At 33.9% G+C, this 25,023-nt stretch overlaps 2 protein-coding genes across 2 annotated transcripts; both read right to left on the bottom strand.

Moving 5' to 3' along the window:
- Positions 1-1,612: 1,612 nt before the first annotated feature.
- On the bottom strand, positions 1,613-3,192 carry LOC127741225 (uncharacterized). Its single transcript, XM_052253295.1, has 4 exons — positions 2,823-3,192; positions 2,141-2,701; positions 1,762-1,980; positions 1,613-1,701 (listed from the first exon to the last, which is right to left on the bottom strand). The coding sequence occupies exons 1-4, from the start codon at positions 3,190-3,192 to the stop codon at positions 1,613-1,615; spliced, it is 1,239 nt and encodes a 412-aa protein (XP_052109255.1).
- A 13,204-nt stretch (positions 3,193-16,396) lies between these two features.
- Positions 16,397-17,744, bottom strand: LOC110274346 (uncharacterized). The gene is made up of 6 exons (XM_021128382.2): positions 17,595-17,744; positions 17,213-17,480; positions 17,030-17,102; positions 16,812-16,924; positions 16,638-16,722; positions 16,397-16,544 (listed from the first exon to the last, which is right to left on the bottom strand). The coding sequence occupies exons 1-6, from the start codon at positions 17,742-17,744 to the stop codon at positions 16,397-16,399; spliced, it is 837 nt and encodes a 278-aa protein (XP_020984041.2).
- Between the last annotated feature and the right edge of the window lie 7,279 nt (positions 17,745-25,023).

Raw genomic sequence — 25,023 nt, 5'->3', positions numbered from 1 at the left:
TTTATCCCCAACATTGCTACCAGAAACAATATCCGAACCGATCACATTTGTCCCTAGATCTTGCACAACAAGTCGAGTCCCATTACACAAACCCCCAGCTGGATCAACATTCCTCAACAAAATAATAGGCACGCCTATTTTCAACTTCAACAAATGATTAGGTAGACCAGAACACCTAATCTGATTCAAGAATTCAACATTTATCCAATCAACATCAACATCAGAATAGGCATCACTACCACATATCGAATCAGCACTGAGATAATTTTTCTCCTCACCGGGTAACAAGTCAACTATATAATTGTTTAATTATTTATTTCTTCAACATTCTCGATAGTCGGAGCCAGTATTGCCCTATCCTGGAAAAAGCTTGGATCACGAAAATTTTGAATCAAATTCGGATAGACTGTATTTACAATATCTTCCACTGGATTTTCCAAAATAGGAATGATAAGATCAAAAGAAATATAACCAAAAAGTTTATCATTGACCAGAGTTCCACGTAGACCTTCACTGATTTAAAGTATCCAATCTGAAAATGACCTTAACTCCTGAGCAGTTGATTGTTCCAATCCACTTGCTAACCTCATATTTTTTGTCAATCGCAAAACTTCACAGTATTTCCAGAGGACAGAAGAATTTATGGATGCCGTCACAATCTCAGCACGAGAATCTTTTGGAATAACTAGCAAGACCTTCCTGAAATCACCACCAAGAATGACCACCTTCCCACCAAAAGGTAAATCTTTATTCCTATCAGAGACCGAAACCATTATATCCCGCAATGTCTTATCGAGCGCTTCAAATGCTAATTTGTTAGTCATCGGTGTCTGATCCCAAATAATCAAATCGGCCAATCGGACTGCCTCAGCTTTTGGACTATCCTTCTTAATTCGACAAACAATGTCTTCAGTCAGCTCAACAGGAATATTGAATATAGAATGCGCCGTCTTACCACCAGGTAACAATAAAGAAGCAATACCACTAGAAGCAACGTTTATAACAATCTTTTTCTCAGATCGCAATCTAGCTGACAAAACTCTGTACAAAAAAGATTTTCCAGTGCCACCAAACCCGTACCCAAAAAAGAATTCGTGCCTCTTATTCGAAACACAATCAATAATTTTATCGTAGACCACCCTTTGTTCTTCATTTAAATTAAAGATATTTACATCGTGCTCACGAGTCAAAGAAACAGTATCATACTGCAACTCACGCAACAGTATCAAATTGCTAAATTGAGAGACTAAAGAGTTATTAGGAATCGGTATGCCAGCATAATTTCTCAATGATTTTCCATTACTTTGCAATAGTTTTTCAATCTCCAACAAACAAAATGCTTGCAACTCGTCCTGACTCATCGTTAGATCTACGTTTAACGATAATTAATAAATATTAGCACCATAATATCATTTCTGTACTGTGTGCGTGCGTGTGTGCCTGCCTGTCAGATAATAAATTTATGATGAACAAAATTCTTACCGGGATATTGCAGCTCATGTCTTCTGCGATAAACAATATCATCAAACAAATAAGCCCAAATTTGTTCCCAAACTGACAAAGGTCTTTCCATGGAACCAGATAACAACAACATCACAAAAAGCCTCCTTAGCTATGCAGCTGACGCTAATTCGGTGACTTTCTTAATAGCAGAAACATACTCATTATCATCTATCAAGAATCCCATGGCAGAACATGCCTCTTGAAATGTATCATAAGTAACACCATTCACGGTTCTTATACTTCAAAAACTGGTACAACCTCTCTGCACATTCAAAAGCATCCGCATGTAGAAAAGTTCACCAGATGAGGGATAAGCAAAACTCAATCTTCCAATTGAGAATCTCCTCTGTCTTGGCTTCCACTCCCTGCTATTCGAACAATAGACAAATTTGCCTGGATATTCAACATATGTTAAAGACCGCCCCTCCGGGAACCACCTGTTGGCCATCATCCAACCCGTGAACATCGTCAGCAAATCTTTGTTGCACAAATAAACATGAGTAATGATATCAACATTATCGAATACAACATGTTGCTAGTTCGGCAAGTGAAAAGTCAACCTCTGTACCGCCGGCCATCTATGATGAATATCATAAGCAAAAATTTCTCCACATGGATTCAGACGGTGATAAATAACGACAATCGTAATACTGTTTGATCTCATCAACCACCTGAGAAGATTCACCAATATCATATGTTTCTCCAACAGTTGCAGTCACCCAATCCGGACCCTTATTGACATACTTAAAAAGATACTTAATGACGTTTGACTTGTTACAGAACTCAAGATTTATATGAGCTTGATATTTCATTAACAGCAATGGATTATAGGGCACAACAAATTTGTTATCAATATCAACATCGTTGATCTTCACTGTCACACCCGTATTACGACGTCTATATATTGGATAGCCATCCTCATCAAAGCTCGTTTGGTCAACGAATCTTTTTGAATAAAATTTTGAGCACTTACCATCTTTCATGCAAGGAGAACTCAGTCTAAGTCGACCGTAGGGACCATGGAAAATGTACTTGGTTATGACATTATAAAGAGATGGAAATTTATGGGGATTGGGTAGCTCGGCATAGATGAATTCATCAATAATTTCAACACTTTGTAAGTTGCTTTCTACGTTAAGCCAAAGTAACATGTGTGCATGCGGTAGACCTCTTTTTTGGAACTCAATAGTATACATACCTAAAAATACAAAAACATCCTAAAGATGCCAAACAACTACATGTCCGAAGACAACAGACAGAAATTGAGATGCTAAGCAAGAAAAGAACATACCTGCATTAAGTGGACCAAAAAAACACACCTTCCTTGAGATTGCTAACGAGGCACTTCAACTTGGCATGAAAGACACGACAAGAGATATCAGGACGATCAGTGATGGGAATTCGGTCTCGCTCTGTGAATCGCTGAAATTCAGGCCAATTTGGATTACATGTAATAGTGAGGAATAAATATGGATAGCCAAAATGTTTATAAATTGCCATGACATCCTGACAACGGTTAAACATATAACGTCTACCACCAGTGAAGGAAGAAAGCAAAATGATTCGTGTCCCAATTGAAGAAGCTTCATCATCGCCACGACGCATAGCCTCCTCTATTCCTTGAAGGACTTCTCCTCTAATTGTACTTTGCTTCATTCTAATCTCATACAACCTTTGGGACTCAATCATGGTGAAACAATTAACAACAAATTGCTGAAATAACCGCCTACACTTGTGAATAATTCTATCTTCGTGCTCCCTAATCTGGAGACAAAAACATATGAATTCCCTGAGGGAAACCCCTTTTTCTCCTTCCAGGAACATATCCAGCTTGTTCACCTCGATAACCAATGTTCAGCTGGTAACCATCCTCGTTATATGAAAACAACAAAGGATACTGTAAGGGCCAATACAGAGCATGAGTTTCATAAATACGTTGCAACTGACCACCAGTAGATCAAACAATAATGTCACGACCATGATCCGACGAATCAAAATCTCCAACAATCAAAGCAGCAACTTCATCACAAGAGGGAGCACTATAAATTCTTCGATCAACCTTCCTTTACGAATACAACTTCAAAGAGAAAATCTCAGATGGATGACACTGATAGAATTCTTTGACTCTTCGAAATGACTGTGCTATGACATTATGAGAATCGATCATTTGCAACAACTCACCTATCAATTCTTTATCTATCTCAGATGTTTGCCTGAAACAAATATACATTAACCACAAAAATATATTTAAAAACTACACATAATACAATTGTCATATATTTTGATATATCATTATTAGCAAAAAATGACCAATAACACATTAAAACGGGAACAAAATATACTATAACTATCATATCACAGCTATAAACCTGTTTTCCAATACAAATAATACTAAAACATCAGAAAAATACAATAAAAAGAATGAACAACAAAATTTCAAACACACATACCCAAAGATTAACTGCCTATGCATTATCTCATGCTGAGTGTCGTATATATATATAAGTGTGCAAATTTAGGCTTTTGACCAGCATCTGGGAGCAAACTTCTAATCCGATGATAATTTTGACCACTTATTATAAACTGCGGTGGACCCCTCCCATCATTCACTGAATCCAATACCTTACCGCCAAGAGACGTGAAGGCAAACATACTATTATAAGATCAAATATTTTTTTGGAAGTACAAACTCTTGCTATCATGTCCGTTAATCAAATTATATAACAGATCTGGGAGCTTTCAGAGATAAGGTAATTGAATTTTTCCTTTTGAGCAACAAACAGTAAAAATAGGACGATTAACTATAGAGTCTCTTTCAACACGTTCTAATAACCAGAAACATGCGCCATAAAATGAACATTCATAGTTAGGATCACCAACATCAAGGCAACCTGGAAAAGATAAGGTCGAAAAAAATATGCACAACAACAAAAGAATTTCATCTCAATTATATGGCATGAAACAGATTCAACATAAAATGAATAAACCATTAGCATACAGATATAATATAGACTAAATACTTGACTCCTTTAAATTTTGTCAAAAAAATATATCACAAAACACTACTTCTATTTTACACTGACTGAATAATATCTCATCACAGAAGCACAATGGAATCTTTTAGCACTACGTAAATAAGAATAATATTTTACTATTCTTGAATAATAAATGATTTAAGAAAGAGAACTTACCTTGTATCTCACTTTGCAAGAACAGAGGATGATCAATAACAGAATCAACTTGACTGAATGAATTTATCGAAGGATCATATATTTTTGATTGGTCTATATCATCCATTTTTATTTAAAAAAACACACATTTATGTAAATATATATTCGACAACGAAATATAAAAAAAATTAATGATAAAATAAGAAATCAATTAATTATCTAATAATCAGCATCCAAATTGAACATTAAAAATGTAATAAACTATGAAAACCAACGAAAATTAAACATTGATTTATCAACTAACTAAATATAAATAAAGCTAAATGCACATTTAAGAACAGTTTGATTTTTGTTAACATTAGAATAGACTTTGTTTCATTATTTTAATCACTCATACTAACTATCAAGGTTTAAATTAAATAATCTAAATTATTATTAGAATCATTTTGTATTTTTTTAGACTTTAATGACTCAATTGGTCAAATAGAATTTTGTAAATTTTTAACCAAGTGCCTATATTTTTTTTACTTTAATTGAGTCATTCCACAATTTTTTTTCTTAATTGGCTGTCAAGGCTTTCTTTTTCTTTTAATTGAATCCATGCACCATATTCTTTGTTGTAAACATCTCCTTATAGAATTGACCAAATTACTATCAAGAGAGGCATAATTGAAAAAATTTTAAAAAAATTGACAGACAGAACTAAAAGAAAAAATATTTATATGGAACTTAAAAAATTTCCAAAAATTAGAGGAACCGACAGAATAATTAAATTTTTTTAAGATACAACTATTGATTATGACATCAAATTAAGAAAGTTTCAACAAATTAATTAACTAATTACGTGAATCCAATCACATAACCAAAAAAACTCTTCATATTGTCCAAGATAAGAATAAACACTAATTAAATAATTTAATAATCTCTATTACCTGTGTATGTTTGAAACAACTATATAAATTAAACCTATCTACTGATCTAAATGATTCCATAAAGAATTTTATAATGGCATTAATTATTTCAACCACATAAGATAACTGGTCAGGCTTACGCTAGCTAATCTAATTACCTTCAGTAACTGTGCTTTTTGAATCAATTATTAACTATTTTAATCTCTTTCAGCCATGTAAACAACAACAACAAAACAATTTCACGATTATGTTAGCTAATTTAATAACAACTTATCACAATTTAGGATTATTATAATTATTTTAAATGATATTTAGAATTATTATATCATGTTTGATTTTACAAATATTAATTGAGTTGTCAAATTAAAAAGAGACCAAGTACAGAAGTCTCGTGATATGTTTAATTAGGAATTCTATGCGTTACTAAGGTCCATTTACGAAACTCCAAAACCTACTTTTTTTAGCTTTTGACTTATAAAAAGTTACATTAATAGTGTTTGGTATAATTTTTTAAATAAACTTTTAACTTTTTAAAAAGTTATTTAGGAGCTTTTGAAGAAGTTAAGAAATGTAACTTCTCCTATTTTCAAAAGCTATTTTATCACTCCTATTTAATGCACAGCTTTAAAACAAGGACTTCTATAATAACTTTCCGAACACAAAATAATTTATTTAAAAGTTGTTATTAATAAAAGTCCTTATATTTTAAACTCTTTTTTTAAAAGAACTTATTTAAGAAGTTTAGCCAAACTGGCCCTAATAGTTAAAGTAAACCTTTTAGGTGTAACAGTGTAAAAAAACAATAATAAATCAGTAAACCAATCTGTTATTAGATATAAATCAAAAGAACTTAAAATATAATTTAACAAAAACAAAATTGGACAGGGATAAAATACTTAAAGATAATATTATACCTGACAAAACAAGATTTGAACTCTGATTAACATTTTGGGACACCTCAACTAAATTTTCTAAAAAATAAAAATAAACAAAAACATTGGAAACATATAAAACAAATAGATAAATTATTAGAAACACAAAGATTAACTACAAAAATATAGGTAGAGCAATAAAAATTACCCAAATAATCATTCAAAGAGAGAGTAGGCATCGATGAATCGAGGACCTCTAAAACATTACAAAACGAAAATAAATTACAAAGACTCCCATAGATATCAAATCAGTGAAAATTGGAGCAAAAAACACTAAAAATATCACGAAGGTCAATTCAGTACTGACCTCTTGCATTTCGATGGTGACTTTGTGTTCGCTTTCTTTTCAAAGAATTTTGCCTATATTCTCTAGCACGAACAGAATTATGAGACAACTTTGTTACTCGTACTAAACAAAACAAGAGGTTGAAACATAAATCGCAAGAACTACCCCTAATTCATTGCCAAAAACACATCCACATTGTTAAGTTATAAGCAATAAGTAAAAAAAAGGGAGGGGGAGTGGTGGCTAGGAAGAGAACTTGTGAAACACACAAACAAAAAACTTATATAACAATGCACACATTTGATAACGCAGAAAATGAAAAAATAAAATGTTATAATCAACACCAATAACTAATTGATATGAAAAGATAAAGTTGTACAACAATAAACAAATAAAAATAAGAACTGCTGCATTTCATTAAAATATTGATAGTGATATACAAAATTAAATATGGCCATATCTCCTATAATAAGGAGGATTTCAACATCTGACTACATATCCTAGTATGTAACCTAAACAGTCTACGACATTGAAAATATGTCCAATCCCTAGCAAAGTCACCATTACAAAAGAAGGAGTTGAGAATAGACCTAGTTGGCAGATGACCCGAGCCAACACAAAAAGGAAAAACCCCCTATATATGACAATCCTATTTGTTGGACGCAATCCAAAAAAGTCAAATCAAAATACCATCCAGTCAACATGATTACATTTCGATGTATTTGGAATCACAAGCCTTCCTAAACACTTAGAGATATACTATATAAAATACCTACACCTAGACACAACAGCTCAATTTCACACCTTAAATCAAACTCCATTAACCTTGGCAATCTTGGACCCACGCCCATTTGCATCAATAGCCTCCTCTTCAAATTGGGGATTCAAATTCCTCTTGCCTTTGGAGGTGACAACATGATTTTTATGAATAAGCTTCTCTCCATATTGGGAAGGTGCATCAAGAACGTGGGACAACACCTCCTATGACAAAGAAATTAACAAAAGCTATTAAACTCACTCAAGAATGCAAAATCCATTTAGAAACAGCACACATAGGAAGGAGAAAAAAATATTATATAACAGTACCTGAGTTTCTTTTTCTGGTAAGCTAAGCAATATATCCAGTTCAGCAGAAAGATCATCACTAACAGTATCATTGCTGGGTGTTTTCTCATCTTTTCCATCTTCACCATTAATTAAGGCAGCAAACTCAGTCCCTCCAAAAATAGCAGGCTATTTTTCAGCCGAAAAATCTATAAGAACTGGGGATTTAAATAAAATCCTAGAACACTCAGAGCAACTTTGGCACATTTGATAAAAGTCTTTGATGACTCCTTCTTAATACCAATATCTCCTTTTCCACAGGGAACATATGTATCTAAATCAGCCTCTTATTCATATGTCATAAGAGTTTAAAAATAGTTAAGACCATAACAAAAATTCATCACAGCACAATAAAAACAAATAAGAAATTAATCATCAATTTACACAATCTAAAAATAATTATATGTATATGTAACCTTTTTTAGAGTAGACTCATCATCAGCATCATAATCGAGAAGTTCAAACATGGCAATAATGGTGGGATCATCACATATTCTCCTAACTACGAAAGTGCCATAAAATGTATCATGTGCGACACCTTTGGTATCAACCTTCAGCAGTAACTTCTTTCCAATGAGCCATTGGAATATGGGAGGATAAGTATCCCCATATATAAGCTATTTTTAAAGTAATACATAAGAAATACACATTTTGAATAAAACATATCACATCCTATAAAGTGCACAACACACAAAAGAAAACTAAGAACATACAATTGTATCTATTTGAACCTCAATAAACAAGTCACAACATGATTTCTTAAGCAAATAAGATGCCTCACAATCAAAGAGAAGGAAAATACCCTCCCCACTATGATCTTCAAGTGTTATTTTAGTTTTAAATCTGCAGAGAGAAAAAAAAAAGAACACAATGATTCGGAATAAATAATACCAAGAAATATTATTTTTATAAACAATCCACAAGACAAAATGAAAAGACATTTTGAACAAAATTTCTTACCTTGGAGTCACATTAGTTATGTGCTTCAAACAAAAATCACAGTAATATGCACCATTTTGAGGATAGATACCCTTTTCACTGGTGTGATTTTTCAACCCACAAACTAACTAGCAAGTGCATCGAGTCGTACCAAGTAATACCTCAGGTGAGCGAAGGTCGATCCCACGAGGATTGATGGATTAAGCAACAATGGTTAAGTGATTTACTTAGTTAGACAAGCAGAAAATAGTGTTTGAGTGTTCAAAAGCATTAAACGGTAATTCAGAGAATCAGAAAGCAAGCAATAAATTGAGGTGAAAACAATATGAAGAAGGCAGTTAAGGCTTCAGAGTTATCTATTTTCCAGATTGACTTTTCTTATTAATTTATTTTAATCATGCAAGATTTAATTCATGGCAAACTATATGTGACTAGACCCTAGTTCCTTAGACCTTTCTAGTCTCCTCTAAAATTCATCAACCGCCAATTTCTTGGTCACTTAATTCCAATTAGAGGGTGAAGTTCAATTCTAGTTTATATGCCACAGAAATCCTAATTACCTAAATATAAGAGGATTATATGTCACGTATCCCGTTAAATCTAGATAATTAGAAATTTAGAAGAATATGTTTTCAAACTGTTGTTCAAGTAAAGAGCTTTTCCAAGTTATCCAAGAACTCAACAATTTAAATGCAAATTCACTAAAGATGCTCAAGTAAAGAGCATTTCCAAGTATGGATTGACGGTGATTGACGGTGATTAACAACTATTAGTTGTTTGATTGCTTAGATTAGGCATTTTAGTTTTAATTTTATTTAAATTTTACTGTAGTATTTTCGAAAAAAATTTAATTAGCACTAATATTTTTCTTAATTTCTGAAATTAAGTTTGGTGTCTCCTAGTTAGTCATATTTTAATTTTCTTATTTAATTTACATAATAATTTTGAAAATTTTTAGTATTAATTTTTCTAGTAATTTTCGAATTTTAGTGGTTGTTTGTTATATTCAATATTTTTATCTCTTTATTTAGTTACCTCACTGGAAATTCTCTACACTCTGACGTAGAGAGTTCCATCTTTTCTTGTTTTCTGTCTGTTTATGTGTAGGAACAGAGACAAAGAACATCTCTTAGACTTTGATCCTGAACTTGAAAAAACTTTCAGTCGGCATTTACAACAAGCAGACTTTACAAGGCTGCATAATCTATTATGGATCCTAACGATGCTGCTAATGCCAATGTCGCAAATCCGAATGGGAATGAGCAACAAAGGAGAGTGCTTGGCTCTTACTTCACTCCTACTACAGATCTTTATGGAAAAAGCATTGTGGTGTCTCCTATAGCTGCAAACAACTTTGAGTTGAAGCCATAATTGGTCACCCTGGTGTAACAAAACTGCCAGTATCATTGTCTTCCCCACGAAGACCCAAATCAATTTATTTCTAATTTTCTATAGATTTGTGATACCGTGAAGACAAATAGAGTGAACCCAAAGGTGTACAAACTCATGCTCTTCCCGTTTGCTCTGAGGGATGGAGCAAACCTATGACTAGATTCTCAACCCAAGGAGAGTTTGGATACTTGGGACAAAGTTGTTACTGAGTTTCTTACTAAATTTTTCCCACCAAAGAAGCTGACTAAGCTTAGGGTGGAGGTTCAGACCTTCAGGCAGAAGGATGGTAAAACTCTTTATAAAGCTTGGGAGAGATACAAGCTTCTGACTAGGCAATATCCTCCGGACATGTTCTCCAAGTGGACCTAGCTAGATATATTTTATGAAGGTTTGGGTGAAATGTCCAAGATGTGCTTAGATAATTCTGCTGGTGGTACACTGCACAAGAAGAAGACACCGGAGGAGACTATTGAGCTTATTGAATTGGCTGCTAGCAACTAATATTTATACTCATCTAACAGGAATCCTGTGAACTCTGAGGCTCCTCAGAAAAAGGGTGTTATGGAAGTAGAAGCTCTAAATGTTATTCTTGCTCAGAATAAGCTTATGTCTCAGCAAATAAGTCTACTTACTCAACACACAGGTGGCATGTAAGTCTCAGCTATCAACACTCAAAATCTACCTCAAGAGATCTCCTATGACATGACAGGTAATTTTGTGCAAAATGATAATTATGATTATGCTCAATCCTCTTCTGAACAGGTCAATTACATGGGGAGTAGTCCTAGAAATCTCAATAATGACCCATATTCTAAGACATACAATCAGGGGTAGAGAAATCACCCAAATTTTGGGTGGAGGGACCAACCTCAGAGACCTCAAAATTTTAATGATAATTCTCAGGGCAACTTCCAACAGAACAATTACAATAACTGCCAATTTCAGTCTCAGCAACAACAACCACCTCAGCAGACAAACTCTAAACCCCAAGAAGATTCTAATTGGGAGATGATGAGGAGTTTTATGCAGGAAACCAGAGCCTCCATTAGAAATTTGGAAGTGTAAATGGGCCAACTGAGCAAGCAAATACCTGAGAGGTCTGCAAGTACATTTCCAGGTGATACAGTGGTGAACCCAAGAGAAGACTGCAAGGTTATTCAATTGAGAAGTGGTAGAGTAGCTGGCTTCGAGACCAAGGTCAATGAAGAGTTAGTTGAAAAAGAAGCTCCAGATGAGAAGAAGGAAGAAGTAGAGCGCGCCCCTCCTAAGCGTGCAGACAACCCATTCCCTGATTCTCTTGACACTTATCCCACATTGCCAAAGGCTCCTGAATACAAGCTAAAAATGCCATATCCTCAGAGGCTTCAGAAGGATTCTAAAGAAAAGCAGTTTTCTAAATTTTTAGATGTCTTCAAGAAGCTACAGATCAATATTCCTTTTGCAGAGGCTCTTGAGCAAATGCCTCTCTATGCTAAATTTATGAAAGAATTATTGACCCACAAGAGGAATTGGAAGGAACAAGAAATAGTGGTGTTAACCAAGGAATGCAGTGCCATTATTCAACACAACCTTCCTGAGAAGATGCCAGATCCAGGGAGCTTTGTCATTCCTTGCACCATTGGAGATGTCACCATTCAGAGAGCTTTATGTGATCTTGGAGCTAGCATCAATCTAATGCCACTTTCAGTGATAAAAAGCTTCAAATTGAGGAGGTAAAACCCACTCGTATTTCTCTTCAACTTGCTGATCTTTCTATTAAATTACCTGTGGGTATTGTTGAGGATTTACTTGTTAAAGTAGGACCATTTATTTTTTCTGTTGATTTTATTATATTAGACATGGAAGAGGAGGTAAAATCCTCTATTATACTTGGTAGACCCTTTTTAGCTATAGGTAGAGCTCTGATTGATGTGCAAAAGGGTGAATAACCCTGAGGGTCAATGAAGAACAGGTGGTCCTTAATGTGTTTGAAGCCCTCAAGCACCCTAATAATTCTGAAGGGTGTATGAAAATAGATGTTATTGAACCACTTGTTCAAGAGGTACTGAAAGTTGAGGTACTTGATGACATTTTGGATCCTATTTCTGAGTATGAATTAGTGGAAGTTGATGATTCACCACCCTAGAAGACTATGGTTCACACACCTAAAGCAGAGGAGGAAGCCCCCAAGCTTGAGCTCAAACCTTTACCTCCTTCTCTGAAATATGTGTTCTTGGGTAAAAATGATTCATATTCAGTGATTATTAGCTCTTCCCTGAAGCTTGAAGAGGAAAAGGCGCTTATTTCAGTGCTCAGGAGCCATAAAATAGCTCTTAGGTGGACCATTAGTGACTTGAAGGGGATTAGTCCAACCAAGTGTATGCACAAGATCCTCCTTGAAGATGATGCTAAATCAGTTGTGCAACCACAAAGGAGACTCAATCCAACCATGAAAGAGGTGGTCCAAAAAGAAGTAATAAAATTATGAGAAGCAGGTATTATTTACCCTATTTCTAACAGTCCTTGGGTAAGTCCTGTGCAGGTAGTTCCCAAGAAAGGAGGGATGACAGTGATCAAGAATGAAAAGAATGAGCTTATTCCTACAAGGACAGTCACAGGATGAAGAATGTGTATGGACTAAAGGAGGCTCAACACTGCTACAAGAAAGGATTACTTCCCCTTACCTTTCATTGATCAGATGCTTGAGAGGTTAGATGGTCATGCTTTTTATTATTTTCTAGATGGATATTCTGGATATAATCAAATTTCAATGGACCCTCAAAATCAAGAGAAGACAGCATTCACATGCCCTTTTGGAGTGTTTGCCTACAGGAGAATGTCATTTGGACTCTGTAATGCTCCAGCAACCTTTTAGAGGTGTATGCTTTCAATTTTTTCTGATATGGTTGAAAAATTCATTGAGGTATTTATGGATTACTTTTCTATTTTTGGTAATTCTTTTGAATCCTGCCTTAAGCATTTATCTCTTGTCTTGAAACGGTGTCAATAATCAAACCTTGTTTTAAATTGGGAAAAATGTCATTTCATGGTTACAGAAGGTATTGTTCTTGGACATCGGATTTCAAGTAAGGGGATTGAGGTTGACAGAGCAAAGGTGGAGATAATTGAAAAATTACCACCACCAGCTAATGTTAAGGCAGTCAGGAGTTTCTTGGGTCATGCAGGATTTTATAGAATATTTATAAAGGATTTTTCTAAAATTGCTAAACCATTAAGCAACTTATTGGTTGTTGATGCTCCGTTTGTCTTTGATTCTGATTGCCTGCATACGTTTGAAACTCTAAAAGCAAACCTTACCTCTGCTCCCATTATAGCTCCCCCTGACTGGGATCTACCATTTGAGTTGATGTGTGATGCTAGTGACTTTGCTATAGGAGCTGTTTTAGGACAGAGGCATAGTAAGCTTATACATGTCATTTACTATGCTAGCCGTGTGTTAAATGAGGCCCAAAAGAATTACACAACTATAGAAAAAGAATTATTAGCCATTGTGTATGCTGCCGATAAGTTTAGGTCCTATTTAATGGGTTCTAAGGTTATTGTTTATACTGATCATGCTGCTTTGAAGTACCTTCTAACCAAACAAGATTCTAAACCAAGATTAATCAGATGGGTGTTACTCCTTCAGGAGTTTGATATTGAGATAAAAGACAGGAAAGGGTCAGAAAATCAAGTAGCTGACCATCTCTCCAGAATTGAGCCTGAAGCAGGAGTACAACCACCTACAGCTGTGATTGAGACGTTTCCAGATGAGCAATTATTTCTCATTCAACAGGCTCCATGGTTTGCAGACATTGCCAATTACAAAGCCATGAATTATATTCCAAGGGAGTACAATAGGCAACAAGTAAAGAAGCTATTGACTGATGCAAAGTATTACATTTGGGAAGAACCATACCTTTTTAAAAGGTGCTCAGATGGTATAATCCGGAGATGTGTCCCAGATAAAGAAACACAACAGATTCCTTGGCACTCTCATGATTCTGATTATGGAGGCCACTTTGGTGGTGAAAGGACAACTACAAAGGTCCTTCAGAGCGGGTTTTACTGGCCGACTCTCTTTAGAGATTCAAGAGAATTTGTGAAGCACTGTGACAGATGTGAAAAAGCCACGAATCTCCCTGTCAATCATGAAATGCCACAGCAGGGGATTCTTGAGGTTGAGTTGTTTGATGTGTGGGGTATCAATATCATGGGACATTTCCCACCCTCACATTCAAACAAATATATTCTAGTGGCAGATGACTATGTGTCCAAGTGGGTGAAAGCTGTGGCTCTACCCACCAATGATGCCAAGGTGGTAATGAGCTTTCTTCAGAGATATATCTTCAGCCGGTTTGGTGTCCCAAGGACACTCAATAGTGATGGAGGAAGCCACTTCTGTAATAGATAGTTGGACTCACTTCTGCATAGATATGGAGTCCGTCATAAAGTGGCAACCCTTATCACTCTCAAACAAGTGGACAAGTTGAAGTTTCCAACAGGAAACTCAAGAGGATTCTACATAAGACCGTTAGTGTTTCAAGAAAGGACTAGTCTAGGAAGCTTGATGATGCTATCTGGGCATACCAGATAGCGTACAAGACTCCCATTGGCATGTTCCCTTACCAGTTGGTCTATGGTAAAGCCTGTCACTTGCCAGTTGAGCTGGAGCATAAAGCTTACTGGGCAGTCAGGTATCTAAATCTTGATTCAGAAGCTGCAGGAATTAAGCAAATGCTTCAGTTGAATGAGCTTGATGAATTCAGATACTCAGCCTATGAGAATGCCAAGATCTATAAGGAGAGAACCAAGTTATTGCAATACAAGAAGATTGCCATCAGAGTCTTTGAGCCAAGACAGAGAGTGCTTCTGTATAATTCAAGGCTCAAATTCTTCCCCGAGAAGCTGAAATCTCGGTGGTCAGGACCGTTTGTTGTTACCAGAGCTTCACCATATGGTCATGTGGAAATATAATAAGAAAATTCTGATAGGAAATTTATAGTGAATAGCCAGAGGTTGAAGTACTATCTTGCAGGTGAGATCGATCGCCAGAGGTCTGCTCATCTGCTGAATTAGCAGAACTGACTGTTAAGCTAGTGACGTTAAAGAAGTGCTTGTCAGGAGGCAACCCAATAATTTCGTATCCTTAGTTATTTTTTGTAGTAGGAGCTTTCTTATTTATTTGATTTTTATTGAGTCTTCACTGTTTTTCCTTCGTTTTACGTGTGTTCTGATCATGCAGCTATTTGAGAACAGAACCGAGCACTCCGAAAAAAAAAGCAGAAGAAGAAGAAAAAGAAGAAGAAAATTCAGCAGAGAGATAGGCCGGAGTGGTGCTGGAAGCGTGCCTTGCACACAAGCAAGACCACGCGTACGCGTCCATGACGCGTGCACGTCACTTGCGCATTTGCCAGATCACGCGTAAGCGTCCCTGACGCGTATGCGTGACCCTGGAAATCAGCATAAATAGGTGTTTGGCCAGCGAGTTGTGATGGCTTGGGGTTGGAATTGTGCTAAACGCACAATCTACATCACGCGTACGCGTCCCTGACGCGTACGCGTCACTTTCACTTTGCCCCCATCCACGCGTGCGCGTACCTGACATGCACGCGTCGTCTGTCTATCTAGCCCACATGCGCATCAACCCGAGAGTTGTGCGTGCGCGGAGCTGCCTTCGCGCGATTCGCACAAAACTGAAAGCACGCGAACGCGTCCCAGACGCTTACGCGTCTCTTGAACTTTATGCGAACCACGCGTGCGCGTGTTTGACGCGCACGCGTCGATCGCGCCGCATTACTTACCCAGTGCGCCGCCCTATTTTCATTCTCTCTCCCTCCCAAATCCTAATTCTCTCTCGTTCTTTTCCCCTTTTATTCTTCTTTTATCATACTAATTGCTTTTATGTCCCTTTCTGTTTTCAGTTTTTCTTTGCTTGAGGACAAGCAAACCTTTAAGTTTGGTATTGATACTTCGTTTATGGCTACATACATGCAGAATACCACCAACCTCCATCCTCAATAATACCTCGGATTGTACCAAAAATGATAAAAGAACCCTCCTATGCAATGGGCATTTCAAAATTTGTTAACAATATGAATGAAAAGACAGATCTGAAAATTATTCTTTGATTTTCTTTTTCAATTCATTTGTGTATAAAATAACATAAACACAACTAACTCAAAAAAAGACAACCTCATTGTTATCTTGAAGCTCTTCAATAGTGCATTTTCTAGTTAAACGCATGAAATCATCTTTCAAGGAGACAACTTTACCCTCATTTGTAATAAACAGTGGCTGGGTACCATTGACACCTTGCTCAATCATACTAAAAAAATGATGGCAGACACTTGTACTTGTTACTCCAGATTAGTTGTAAATAGAGAATACAATAAAAATTAACAAAATAAACCATGCTAACCTCTGCCTGAATTCAACAATTTCAGGAAGATCAGGATTAAATAACATTTGAGTCGCATACATCACATTTTGAAGACCTACTTGACCTACACAGCAATACAGAAAAAGTTTAGCAAAGTTTATTGGAGACAACACCTACAGTAGCAATGAGATGTACAGAAACCAAACAATGTACCCCTAAAGAACTTGACTTTTGCAAGTTGAATGACAACAACAGGCTGCTTCACATACCCAGAGGTAAGGAAATGATTTACTTGATTAACTAGTCCCCAAATAATGCACATCGCACTGTAAGATTGAAACTCAAAATATGACAAAGAATGAAACAGAAGATAAGGAAAAAAAGGATTAAAAGATAAAGAGAAACCACGAGAAATGACTCAATCAACATACTCTTTTGAAGTTAATTCCAGCACAATTATTTTCACAATTTTCCCCTCTTTTGCATATTCTTTCTCTTCTCCCACTGAAGTTAAAAGATCAATGACATTTATTCCAAATAAACATAACCTATTAAATATTCAAACGATTTGTTAAAAAAACTTGAATAACAGAATAGCAAGAAGAGATACACACCAACTAAAAAATCATAATCTTGGGTCATGTTCAGCAGCTCAGAAAAAGAAAATATGTTAAAACAAGTCTTAGGGATAACATCTTCATCAACAGCTACAACAGTGGTTCGGTGAAGGAAAACCAATTTGAATTCATGAGAAGTTGCTCTATAACTACCATGATTTGACACAACAGTAAAGTATGTCATTCTATAAACTTGACCTTCAACTATATGATCCCTAAACCTATTAAGGAGTGGTTTCTTAATTGTAGCTTGAATTTTTTCACACTGAAAATCCAACAAAAGAACAAAATCAGATTAGTGAAACACATAATTTAAAGTTGAAAACTTAAAAAACAACAACTAACACCATATTTAAAAGAGAAGCTAATAGGGGCTAACATGATCATCAAGGAGAATCATCTCCATTGAGTTAGGAACCTCATGGTTACCAAAAGAGGGTACAACCCAAAGCCTTAGAACCCTAACTTTCAGCCTCCAAGCCTTTCTAAAAGGATGCATCTTGGAAATCATATCAAATAGAGGAGGCATTGCAGAAAAAAGAAAGGAGATAAACAGAGTTGATGAAATAGATAAAAATGTAAACAAAAAAAATTCTAAAATAGACAGAGTTTAGGAGGAAATAGAACACAGCAGAATGTTTGTGCATTGAATGTAGTTCACCAACCATCCTTTTATAGAAAAAATCCAACACAGAATGTTCACCTTTTTGAATTCAAATTGAGGATGGAAATGGAGGGAAAACAAAATCTCAGTCTATATGCATCTCCATTCAATGGCATAGAAACAACTAATCATAGGAGAAAAATCTGAACCAACACAAAAACAGGAAAAAAAAGGTGAAACTTTCAAGAAATCAACAAATAGGGACCAAAAATTGAGATATCACACCATACCTACTACAGTGCACCTACATGTCATTATACCATAGGGAAGACAGTCATCAACTACCCCAAACAATGATTCTACTCATAGCAATGAGAGTTGGTAAATGTGTTAGGTAGGGATACATTCAAAACAGCAGATGAATCGGAAAAAAAGTATAGACAAACATCAATAAAAATCTGTCAGTCACATCAACATTCATGAAATGAATGAGATTAAAACCTCATACCTTGATAATGATTCCCAAATTTCCAATAAAGTATAGCACAACCTTATTATGTGTGCAGAACACATTTTCATGGGAGACCAGCTGCTGGATAGTTTTTTCTTTGGATAAAGAGATATGCTAGTTAGGCAAACAATACCATGAAGCCATTTTACTAGCACAAGGCCATTCTTTTCTCGATGAACCTCTTAAGTTCAGGTCAAAGAGCTGTATGTTCATCCAATAGCTGAAATATAAAATAATTTTCCCCAAACAACAAAAAAATGTAATGCAATTCAGTTGAACATAAAAAATAAATAAATGACCAACATGATATACATCAATTTTTGTCAATCACATCACCACTGATAGAATAGATTAGGTACAAAACCCATTTCTTGATAATGATTCACACAACCCACATGCAACCACCAATTCACTTTAGGTAAACTTAATGGATTTGTTGAACATACCTAAAAAAACAAAGATTCATCAATGAGATTATTGAATCAGAACTGAAATCAGAATGCAAGACTTGAACAGGAAGGAATAGAATTGGGAATGCAAAACTTGAATGGGAGTGGCACAAGCATATTTCTTTATCAAAGAAGCAAACAAATTCATGACAATCAGCTCTACTTCTTTGCATGAGGTGAAATATACAGTAATTTTTGCATAATCAATAAAGGATTGAAATGCAACTGAGTTGACTAACAAAAGGTTTCATCAATATGCAAATAAATCACCAAGAAGCTATCAATCAATTCCTATCAATCACATCACCACTCATCAAATAGATTACATAGAAGAAAATTCTCTAGTAACACAAACAGTAGAGTCATACCATCTTATTGTGAGAAAGTCACTTCCTTTCTGAATGACATCTTAAATTCAAGACAAAGACCTCCATGTCTTTTCAAGAGCTGAAATATAAAATAATTTTTACATAAAAAATAAAAAAATGAGAATACAATTGAGTTGAATAACCAAATCTTTCATTTAATGACCAAGAAGTTATGAATCAATTTCTATCAATCACATCACCACTGACCAAATAGATTAGATAGAAAGCCCATACCTTGATAGGGATTCCCATATTTTCAATGAACAATGTATGGCAGAACATCATTACCTATGCAGAAGACATCTTCAAGGGAAGATAACCTACTCCAGGTATCTCTCTTTGTAGGAGGGAATTCCTAGTTAGACAAAAACTTATTTTACATAAACAATAAAAAAATGGAATGCAATTGAGTGTTTCATAAAAAATAAAGATATATTTAAAATAATTTTTCCACAAACAACAAAAAATGTAATGCAATTCCGTTGAACTTAAAAAATAAATAAATGATCAAAAGGCTATACATCAATTTTTGTCAATCACATCACCATTGATAGAATAGATTAGGTACGAAACCCACTCCTTGATAATGATTCACACAACCCACATGCAACCACCAATTCACTTTAGGTAAACTTAATGGATTTGTTGAACATACTTAAAAAAAACAAAGATTCATCAATGGGATTATTGAATCAGAACTAAAATCAGAATGTAAGACTTGAACAGAAAAGAATGGAATTGGAAATGTAAAACTTGAATGGGAGTGGCACAAGCATATTCCTTTATCAAAGAAGGAAACAAATTCATGACAATCAGCTCTACTTCTTTGCAAGAGGTGAAATATACAGTAATTTTTGCATAACCAATAAAGGATTGAAATGCAACTGAGTTGACTAACAAAAAGTTTCATCAATATGCAAATAAATCACCAAGAAGCAATCAATCAATTTTTATCAATCACATCACCACTCATCAAATAGATTACATAGAAGAGAATTTTCTAGTAACACAAACAGTGGAGTGATGCCATCTTATTGTGAGAAAGCCACTTTCTTTCTGAATGACATCTTAAATTTAGGACAAAGACCCCATGTCTTTTCAAGAGCTGAAATATAAAATAATTTTTACATAAAAAATGAGAATGCAATTGAGTTGAATAACCAAATCTTTCATTTAATGACCAAGAAGCTATGAATCAATTCCTATCAATCATATCACCATTGACCAAATAGATTATATAGAAAGCCCATACTTTGATAGGGATTCTAACATTTTCAGTGAACAATAATGGCAGAACATCATTACCTATGCAAAAGACATCTTCAAGGGAAGATAACCTACTCCAGGTATCTCTCTTTGTAGGAGGGGATTCCTAGTTAGACAAAAAGTTATTTTATATAAACTATAAAAAAATGGAATGCAATTGAGTGCTTCATAAAAAAATAAAAATAGATTCATGAAAACTCAATGGATTCATGAAATTTGAGTATTACATTCAATGGGTCTACTTTCAATATAATTATTTGAGTCCTTCATAAAATTTGACATCAAACATAAATAACAGAACATGATTCTGAATACAGAAAATAGTATAAAAACTCAATGGATTTATTGAATATACACAAAGTAAAAAATTAAAAATAGATTCATCAGTTTTCAAAGAATCTGAAAGAAACTTCCAAAGAATGTAACCAAGAACATGAACCCAGAAACAAACCAAGTCAGATAAGAGAACATGACTCTGAATGCAGAAAAAATTATAAATTGCTACATTCAGCCCAAATAATTCAAAAGGATTAGTGAATGATAGTGGAAATTCGAATGCAAAACTTGAATAGGAGATAATGAAATTGGGAATGCAAAACTTGAATAGGAGAAGCTGGGTCTATAAACTGACTTTGATGAAAAAACTCTGTCAATCACATCACCATGGAGAAAGTAGATTAGGTAGAAACCTCATACCTAGAAAATGATTCACAAAACCAGACCCATGATCCATAAATATAAGAAAAGGTAAGTAAGAAGACAATCTTTATAATCATTATAAAATCCCAAAAATTGATGAAATACACAAATCATGCAACAAACAATTCAACAGCTAGCAAAAGGAGAAATGATAATCATACCAACAAAATCTAAATAACGAAATGAAGAAAAAGAAACAGATTCATAGACCATACTCAAAATTAACAGCAGCTTCCAAAAAATATAACCAAGAACATAAACCCAGAAACAAACCAAGTCACATAGACACAATTTGCAAATTATAAATTTTACGAACCCTAGACAATAAGATCTGGCTTAACCGTCGAACAGATACGAAAAATTATCACAATTTACACAATTAGGAATTTCACAAACCCTAGACAATAAAATCTGGGTTAACCGTGGAACAGATACCAAAATTGATCACAAGGATGTACACAATGAAGGAAAAGAAAAAGGATGAAGAGGAAAATAGGTTTGGATACACCTGATTGATTGATCAGAGTTCTTGAATTTGAGACCCCAATAGAAAATCAGTAACCTGGATGAATGGCGACTAACTAAACTCCCAAGAAAACAGAGCTCGTACACAGAGTTTCATAGGGCAGACGAAGCGAAGCTAGGAGAAGAAAGCAAAGCTCCTAGGGTTCCAACTAATCATTACCTGTTCAAACAAATCCATCAAGAAGGCAGGTTGCGTAGCGATTCGGTGAAAAGGAAGGCAGCTTGCGTGAGCGAGAAGGTGAAAGGGATAGCTGACGGCGGAATGACACAGGAGCACATGCACCCCTGAAGATGAGAAGCCATGCTGGAGGAGATGCCACCGTTGAGGAGAGCCTCCACCTGGGACTGTAGCCGGCGTGGAATGCGGGGAGGTCTCCACCTCGGAGATAAAACCACGGCTATCTATTGTTATATAGATTAAGTTAAAATAAAGTATAAATTTAATGAGTTGAAATGATTTAGTGCAAATGGATAGTACAAGTGTATATGAAGTTGGGTTGTCTTAATTTTGATTTGAACTTAAACTAGTGAATTGTCCCGTGAGATGTACAGGTATGATAAGTTTAATAAAAATCATTTATTATGAAAGTGTTTTTATGTTAATAATATATGTATGAGTGTTCTATAATAATTTGGATCGTTTAGTAAGATTGACCACAATTTTAGAACTCTAATTTTTATTCTGTAATTTTGATTTTCGTAAACAATTTTAATATCCTTTAGCAAGTTGAAAAATGAAGCTATTGTTTAAAATAAAATAAAAAAGATAATGAAAGAAAATATAATTAAGCTAATTTGGTGATGGTGTTGAAAGAGTTATTTTGGTGTGGTAAAATAAATTAAAGGAGGACAATATTTATAATGTGAACAACCATCATGACTTTCACAAAAAAATTAATAATAATGAAGAAGAACATAAAGATAATTATGATATACAATTAAGATGATTAGCTGAAAGAAAATTATGATAGATCATTAAAATTATGAGTAATGATATTGTACATAAAAAAATCAGGTAGAAAATGTATGAATTTAAGTGACACATGTAACTAAATATGAAAGTAAAAAAATAATTATGTGAATAGTAAAGTAGATAAAGAACTGAGTACTATGTACTGTTATAAAATGGTGAAAAAAAACAAAAATGTATAATTCAAAAAAGTTTTAACTATCAAGTGGGATACAAATTCATTAAAATAAATTAGTATAAAATAAGTGTCAAAATATTGATTGAGCTATTTTATGTATAAAATGAATGAGAAGTCACTGAAACGAATTCAATACTTTGAAATAACAACGAAATATATAATTGTGATCAATACTACAACAATTATATACTACGTGAAAGTGTTAAATTGTGTTTAAGAGTATAAATTTGAGTTATCATAGCAAATTCAATATTAATGGATATATGGTTTGGGTGTATTGAGTTATAATAACTCGCTTTATGTTTAGGCATATAGGATGATACATCTATACAAATAGTTATGTATTTATTGAAAAAATCTAGTAGAAACATATTATGAGGATTATATGATTTTTCAATAGTATATAAATTACCGTTACATATGATATAAGAAAAATTTTAAAGCTGATTACATGAGTATGATTTAGTTCAAAATTTTATCTATTTATTAGAGTCATCTGATAATTAGAATGCATCAATTTCGTAGTAAAAATTTGGATACCATATAAGAATACAACGAAAGCTATGTATAAAGCTATGTATAATGAGCATGATAATTAGACTACTGTATTCAAATAAATATATCCATTACATATATAAATAGAAAAAATAATGAGAAATAAAAATAAATAAACTACATAATGAATAACCAAAAGGATCTATAGTGTTTGATGGAAAAGAAAATTCTAATAAATACTAAATACTTAAAACTTTTAAATTCATTGATTTCTCATCATCAAGAGGAACGTCAAATTTGACCTTGTTTTCTTTGACTATGCCATGTTGAAGACAAAATCTGCGCTATCTCTTGGTAAGAAAAACTTCTGATGATGTAGAGCCCTTCCAACGAAGTCCTATTATGAAAGAAGGTCCAACCCAATAGGAACTAAAGAAGAAGAGAATAAGTGAACAGAGAAAAAAAAAGAATAGAGAGAATTTTTTTAATTTTGATGAGGAAGAAAAAAAAACTGAAAACAGAGAATGGAGAAATCCCTTTTTTAATTTTGAATTTGAATTCAAAATTACAAAAATTGAAATTTCGGAAAAATGTGCACATATGAAGCAAGCTTAAAAATAGGATAGAAAAACTTGACATGGTCATGAAATAATAGTTTCATGTAAGAGTGGTATGGTAATAAGAGTCATAATGAGTGAAGAGTGAAAAACATTGATATCTTGATAAAGAGCAATGCTAGGGAGCCAGCAATTTTGGTGATTGTTAGCCATCAACTAGCCATCAATAATGATTTGATAGTGTGAGATTAGTGTAAAATTTCATCCAATGGCTCACCTTCTTCTGCTGGTTATATGCTGGCCAAAATTCAATAAAACTGCTGGCCCCCTAGACTTTTCCCTTGATAAAAACTCATAATGAATATAAGGGATGACACGTTGAAATTTCACTATTGGAATAACCTTCTTTTCAAGGTATGTTATAGGATAATGATTAAGTTTATTTTTAAGATTTTTATTTGATTTTAAATTCAGTAAAATTACACTATTTTTGAATTACATTAAAATTAGGTCTAAATGGTTGAAGTCTAAGTTTTAATAAACTTTGTCAAAAAATTATGATGCATTTATATATAAAAAATATATATATTTATTACCGAAAAATTGATATTTACATTTAAATTTAAAATTGTCTATAAATTCTAATTTCATATTTCTTTGATTTATTTTTTAATTCAACACGTGTGATTAAAAATAAATAATAAACTTATAATTAATATAACATAATATTAAAATTAATTTAAAATATATACATTTTTAGTTCTCTAAACATATATAAGTCGGATGAAACTGAATTTATCTTAATTCATACCTAACTTTAAATAATGATTAGGTCTATAATCTTTACTCAATTTTAGACTCAATAAAATCACACAAAAATTAATTTTTAAAATATTTAGATTTAGACCGAATGTTTGGATCCGACCGAATTATGTACAATAGATTATTTTAGTTTTTAGTTTATGATTTTGTTGTTGTTGCAATTTTACTATAATATAATGGAAGTCTCTTTTCCCAAAATAAATACTTGTTAGTTTTATTTCTTATTGGCTAAATGTTCTGTTATTAAAGAAATTCAAAATCTAATCAAATGGATATATAGTTTGTGGAAAATAAGATCCGATAAGCTAAACAGAAACGATAGGCATAAGAATTAAGAAGTGACTTGGCACTTAGCATCCAAAAC

The sequence above is a fragment of the Arachis duranensis genome, chromosome 8, assembly GCF_000817695.3.
Source record: "Arachis duranensis cultivar V14167 chromosome 8, aradu.V14167.gnm2.J7QH, whole genome shotgun sequence".
In the NCBI taxonomy this organism is placed as follows: domain Eukaryota; kingdom Viridiplantae; phylum Streptophyta; class Magnoliopsida; order Fabales; family Fabaceae; genus Arachis; species Arachis duranensis.
Note: the sequence above shows the minus strand (reverse complement) of the source record. Positions and strands in the feature narration are given on the sequence as shown.